Source organism: Nerophis lumbriciformis, linkage group LG24, assembly GCF_033978685.3.
Source record: "Nerophis lumbriciformis linkage group LG24, RoL_Nlum_v2.1, whole genome shotgun sequence".
Lineage (NCBI taxonomy): Eukaryota > Metazoa > Chordata > Actinopteri > Syngnathiformes > Syngnathidae > Nerophis > Nerophis lumbriciformis.
In genome coordinates, this window is record NC_084571.2 from 8,858,993 (window position 1) to 8,865,355 (window position 6,363).

The 6,363-nt window shown below is 39.0% G+C and overlaps 2 protein-coding genes across 2 annotated transcripts; both read right to left on the bottom strand.

Annotated features, from left to right (window-relative positions):
- Nucleotides 1–891: 891 nt before the first annotated feature.
- LOC133620192 (transmembrane protein 238-like) lies at nt 892–2,614 on the bottom strand. The gene is made up of 2 exons (XM_061981470.2): nt 2,562–2,614; nt 892–2,450 (listed from the first exon to the last, which is right to left on the bottom strand). Exon 2 carries the CDS (start codon nt 2,261–2,263, stop codon nt 1,775–1,777), a length of 489 nt encoding a protein of 162 aa, XP_061837454.1. The 5' UTR covers nt 2,264–2,450; nt 2,562–2,614; the 3' UTR covers nt 892–1,774.
- A 2,488-nt stretch (nt 2,615–5,102) lies between these two features.
- On the bottom strand, nt 5,103–5,612 carry LOC133620582 (phosphoinositide-interacting protein-like). The gene has a single exon (XM_061982168.2). The coding sequence runs from the start codon at nt 5,610–5,612 to the stop codon at nt 5,205–5,207; it is 408 nt and encodes a 135-aa protein (XP_061838152.1). The 3' UTR covers nt 5,103–5,204.
- Between the last annotated feature and the right edge of the window lie 751 nt (nt 5,613–6,363).

Sequence of the window (6,363 nt, forward strand, 5' to 3'; positions counted from 1 at the left end):
TTAATCAATTCATGGTGAATGACAGTATTGTGTTGATGTGTAAAAGTGTGTTACAGTGTAATGTTGTATAGCAGTGTGTGTGTGACAGTATTGATTGTGTTGATGTGTAAATGTGTGTTACAGTGTTATGTTGTATAGCAGTGTGTGTGACAGTATTGTGTTGATGTGTAAAAGTGTGTTACAGTGTTATGTTGTATAGCAGTGTGTGACAGTATTGTGTTGATGTGTAAAAGTGTGTTACAGTGTTATGTTGTATAGCAGTGTGTGTGACAGTATTGTGTTGATGTGTAAAAGTGTGTTACAGTGTTATGTAGTATAGCAGTGTGTGTGACAGTATTGTGTTGATGTGTAAAAGTGTGTTATATTGTTATGTTGTATAGCAGTGTGTGACAGTACTGTGTTGATGTGTAAAAGTGTGTTACAGTGTTATGTTGTATAGCAGTGTGTGTGACAGTATTGTGTTGATGTGTAAAAGTGTGTTACAGTGTTATGTAGTATAGCAGTGTGTGTGACAGTATTGTGTTGATGTGTAAAAGTGTGTTATATTGTTATGTTGTATAGCAGTGTGTGTGACAGTATTGTGTTGATGTGCAAAAGTGTGTTACAGTGTTATGTTGTATAGCAGTGTGTGACAGTATTGTGTTGATGTGTAAAAGTGTGTTACAGTGTTATGTTGTATAGCAGTGTGTGTGACAGTATTGTGTTGATGTGTAAAAGTGTGTTACAGTGTTATGTAGTATAGCAGTGTGTGTGACAGTATTGTGTTGATGTGTAAAAGTGTGTTATATTGTTATGTTGTATAGCAGTGTGTGACAGTACTGTGTTGATGTGTAAAAGTGTGTTACAGTGTTATGTAGTATAGCAGTGTGTGTGACAGTATTGTGTTGTGTAAAAGTGTGTTATATTGTTATGTTGTATAGCAGTGTGTGTGACAGTATTGTGTTGATGTGTAAAAGTGTGTTACAGTGTTATGTTCTATAGCAGTGTGTGTGTGACAGTACTGTGTTGATGTGTAAAAGTGTGTTACAGTGTTTTGTTGTATAGCAGTGTGTGTGACAGTATTGTGTTGATGTATAAAAGTGTGTTACAGTGTTATGTTGTATAGCAGTGTGTGTGACAGTATTGTGTTGTTGTGTAAAAGTGTGTTACAGTGTTATGTTGTATAGCAGTGTGTGGGACAGTATTGTGTTGATGTGTAAAAGTGTGTTACAGTGTTATATTGTATAGCAGTGTGTGTGACAGTATTGTGTTGATGTGTAAAAGTGTGTTACAGTCTTATGTTGTATAGCAGTGTGTGTGACAGTATTGTGTTGATGTGTAAAAGTGTGTTACAGTGTTATGTTGTATAGCAGTGTGTGTGACAGTATTGTGTTGATGTGTAAACGTGTTACTTTGTACAGCAGTGTAGCAAAGTGTGTGACAGTGCCAAAGTGTGTGTGCAGTGTGAACATTGTGTTTGTCGAGTCAACAGTCAAACCGGTAAAGTCGGTGTCACGTGACGCGGAAGCAAAGCGCAAATATGACTCAGCATTTATTTAAAACGACAGAATCAATATTTCAGACATGTTTTGTTTCGTCTCCCCTTCAGAAAACGTGTTCGCTGACGAGGAATATTTATTCAAATAAACATTAGTAGTAGAAATATTTGACACAATAAATATCATCTTTAACTTAGTCCTTGGCGTGAATGGTTAGGACACGTGTTGATAAATGACGACCATTTGAAACAGGAAGTAATCACGTGACGCGGAGTTAAAATATTGATTCAATGACGTCACCGTCGTTCTTCCTCCTTGCGGTCCTCGCGGTCATAGCCGTCATAACGCTTATAATCTTCATAAGCGGCATTGTCGTAGGCCGTGGACTTGCCCCACGTGACTTTGCCGGCCGGGTGGGGGTCGGTGGGGGTCGCGACCCCGGCGTCGACGCCGTCGTCGTCCGCGCGCTTGACGCACGCCGCGGCGGCCATGTCGCGCGTGATCCTCTCGGAGATCTTCCTGACCAGGCGCGCCAGGCCGCTGCGCTTCCTCCGCGGCTCGGCGGCGGGCCTGACGTTGCCCGCGTACCACATGACCCAGAAGGCCAGGCTGAGGAAGATGACGAGCGCGCCGCTGAAAATCAGGAAGTCGCCGTAGAAGCGGCCGTCCGCGCGCACGTCGCCGAACACGCCCACCAGGAGGATGACCAGCCCGATGACGTCACAGGCCAGGCCGGCGAAGAAGAGGGGTGCGCAGTTGCCCAGGAAGACCCTGACTGCGTCCATGCTGGAACACTTGCGCCGGAGTAACGGAGGATGCTCGGCGCGGCTCACCTGCAGCCTGGCCACGCCCACCAGACAAACAAGGTGTGTTCCGGAAGTGGGTAACCGGAGACGGGGAGGGTGACGCAAACCAGAAAGACCCCTAGCAAGGGACTCGAACCCATGACATTCGTATTGTGAGGCACACGCTCTGCCGTCATAAAAGTCAACTAGTGTAAATAATATCAGATTTATTGATCGTTTTAATAACACGCATTTATTTAGTACAGTGTAGAACAACGAGCGTTATAAACGTACTCACTCATGCACACAAGAAGTGGAACCCTGCTGGCGTAGGACAAGTCTTTGGGTGGACTTTTCTTTTCGTAGCGCAGAAGAAGAGTAGAGGCAGGAAGTGACATCACGTTAGCAAAGTTAACATTTTATGCTTTTGTTTTACTCAGGCATCATTATGGCTTTATTTGGAAGCCCCGCCCACTTTATGATTTTTATTTTTTAACGATTTTTATTCTTTTTTAATCAAACTTAAATTTAATTTGATGCATGTTTTGTAACGATTTTTATTCTTTTTTAATCAAACTTAAATTTAATTTGATGCGTGTTTTGTAACGAGTTTTATTCCTTTTTAATCAAACTTAAATTTAATTTGATGCATGTTTTGTAACGATTTTTATTCTTTTTTAATCAAACTTAAATTTAATTTGATGCGTGTTTTGTAACGATTTTTATTCCTTTTTAATCAAACTTAAATTTAATTTGATGCATGTTTTGTAACGATTTTTATTCTTTTTTAATCAAACTTAAATTTAATTTGATGCGTGTTTTGTAACGAGTTTTATTCCTTTTTAATCAAACTTACATTTTATTTGATGCATATTTTGTAACGATTTTTATTGTTTTTTAATCAAACTTAAATTTAATTTGATGCATGTTTTGTAACGATTTTTATTATTTTTTAATCAAACTTAAATTTAATTTGATGCATGTTTTATAAAGATTTTTTATTCTTTTTTAATCAAACTTAAATTTAATTTGATGCATGTTTTGTAACGATTTTTATTCTTTTTTAATCAAACTTATATTTAATTTGATGCATGTTTTGCGACTTGTCCGGGTGTATCCCGCCTTCCGCCCGAATGCAGCTGTGATAGGCTCCAGCGGTAGAAAATGGATGGATGGATGGATGTTTTGTACCAAGTACTTTTGTACTAAAATGTTATTTGAAATCAGTTTAAAGAAATAATTTAATTTATTTATTAACTAACATTTAAATATATTAATTGATTAACACATAAATAAGCGTATATTGGATTTGAGTACAACTATTTATTAACTCTGCTCACTAATCATGGCTTTATTTGGAGTCCCCGTCCCCTGTATGGATTTTTAAATTAATTCATGTGAAGCTATTTTATTATTTTTTAATCCAACTTGATTTTGTTTTAATGCATGTTTTTGGAAATTAAATTGTATTATTTAAGTTAATAAGTAAAATATGAATATATTTGATAATATATAACAATATACATAGTTTATATTTAATTAGTTTTATAAATAAAATTTTCAGTTATTAATTTACACATAAATACATTTATTTGATCTCAGTACAAATATTTACTAACTCTGCTCACTAGTTATGGTCTTATTTGGAATCCCCACCCACTTAACGACTTTTTTTATTTTTTTATTTTATACTTTTTAAATCAAACTTGAATTCAATTTGATGCATGTTTTTGGAAAATACCTTTTATTATCTAAATTAGTTTAAAAAAACAACAACAATTTAATTACTTTATAACTAACTTTTAAAAGTATTAACTAATTAATGAATTAACACTTAAATACGCGCATTTGATCCGAGTACAACTGTTTGCTAACTGTTCACTAATTATGGCTTTATTTTGAAGCCCCGCCCACTTTATGATTTAAAAAAAAAAAAAGTTTATTCATGTAAAACGATTCTTATACCTTTTTAAATCAAACCGGAATTTATTTTGATGCTTGTTTTTGGAATATACATTTCATTATTTAGATTAGTTTATCAAATATAACCCACTTAATTAATGTATATACTAAAAATGAATGTATCCAATGATTAATTTAATTAACGTATGAATAAGGGTATTCGATTTGACTATTTCCTAACCCTGCTCACTAATTATGGCTTTATTTGGAAGCTCCGCCCACTTTATGAATTGTTTTAATTTATTCATGTGAAAATATTTTTGTACTTTTTCAATCAAACTTAAGTTTTATTTGATGCATGTTTTTGAAAAACACATTTTATATATATATACATATATATATATATACATATATATATATATATATATATATATATATATATATATATTGTCTGTGTATCTGTGTTGGCCCTGCGATGAGGTGGCGACTTGTCCAGGGTGTACTACCACGACATCCGCCCGAATGCAGCTGAGATAGTCTCCAGCACCACCTGCGACCCAAAAGGGACAAACAGTAGAAAATGGATGGATATATATTTATTTATTTTTATTTATTTATTTATTTGCATTTATTTATTTACATTTACTTATTTACATTTATTTATTTTTTATTTCAATTCTAATTTTAATTAATTAATTAATTTATATATATATACACCAACATGTAAATGTATTCAATGATTATTTTAATATTTACATAAATAAGCGTATTGATTTGACTGCGTGGGGGAAATGTGCCATTATATTCTTAGCAGTGACAGAGCAGGAAGGAGCTGGGAATAAGTTTGCAGTAAAATGTCATGCATTTATTGACATTTCACATTCCTCACGCAACATGACGGCGGGCTCCTGCGCGCAGCACGTGATGCTGGCTCCACTTCTCCTTACACTTGTACCACACACTCCAAAAACTGTGGCCACAGCTTGACCCCGGAACAGACTACAGACCGTGCTAGTCCTCCTTGGCGTCGAGGCGGCGGTCAGATGTCGAAGGCGGGCTGTCGGTGGTAAGCCAGCGGCTTCTTCACGCCGGAGCGTCTCCGGTTCTCCTTGGTGATAGGGATGAGGACCACGCCCACCACCAGCACCATGAGGCCGATGGAGAGCAGGGCGGGGCCCAGGAAGTTGCTCACCTTCCTGCTGTGGCCGGCGAAGTAGAAGCCGCTGATGATGACGCCGCACACCAGCAGGCCGCTGCCCGTGGACATGAAGTGGATGGGGAACCAGAAGACTTGGCAGCGGCCCGGCGGCGTCTCGGCCGTCCAGAGCGAGTCGCTGCGGGACAGAGTCAGCACGGTGCTGTCCGTGCGGCTGGGCGGCGTCAGCTGGTCCCGGGACTGCGACAGCGCGCACTCTCCCAGCGGGATGTTCTCCGGGCTGCCCGTCATGGCTTCCTGCCGGAGGAGCGAGGAGAGGGCATCTCACCTTTTGACCTTTGACCTTTGGCACGAACAGAGAGGCAGGGACCTACCTTTGAAGACGTCGAGCGAGTGTGATGCGACCGCACCAGAGAAACCAGTAAGAGTCTGACGGATGCTTCCCATTCTCTTCATCCTCCTCCTCCTCCTCCCCCTCCTCTCTTCCTCTTCCTCACCCCCCCACCCGCTGCCCACAAGACCTCCATCATGGACTCAAACATTCTGACTGACTCAGCTCTTCTTCAGGAACCACCATGATGATGATGATGGAGGAAGGTCAGCTCACAACTTGATTGATCGCCAAACAGCCCTCAGCCATCATCAATACAGTTTATGCGCGCGCATGTGCGTAACCAGACACCATGACGCGTGATACACTTAAACCCACTAATATTCTTTTAGACACGCAACTGCGTTATTTCGCTTTAATACATTAACCAAAAAAAAGTTGTTTTTGTCGGGTGTGGAAGGTACGCACGCGCGCACACACGGGCACTTTTCGTTCTGTCAATGAACCTCTCTTGTCAAAACTTCCGTGTCGTCACACCTGCAATAGCGCCGGTAATCCAGCAGAGAGCAGCAGCGACACATAGTTGACTGCAAAATAAGAGCTGGCAAACTATGAGGGAAAAAGACTAGATTTTAGGATAGAAAATTCAAAAAAGTAGTGAAATTATGTGTCCATTAAATTTTTTATTATTTAATTTTACTTGATAAGACT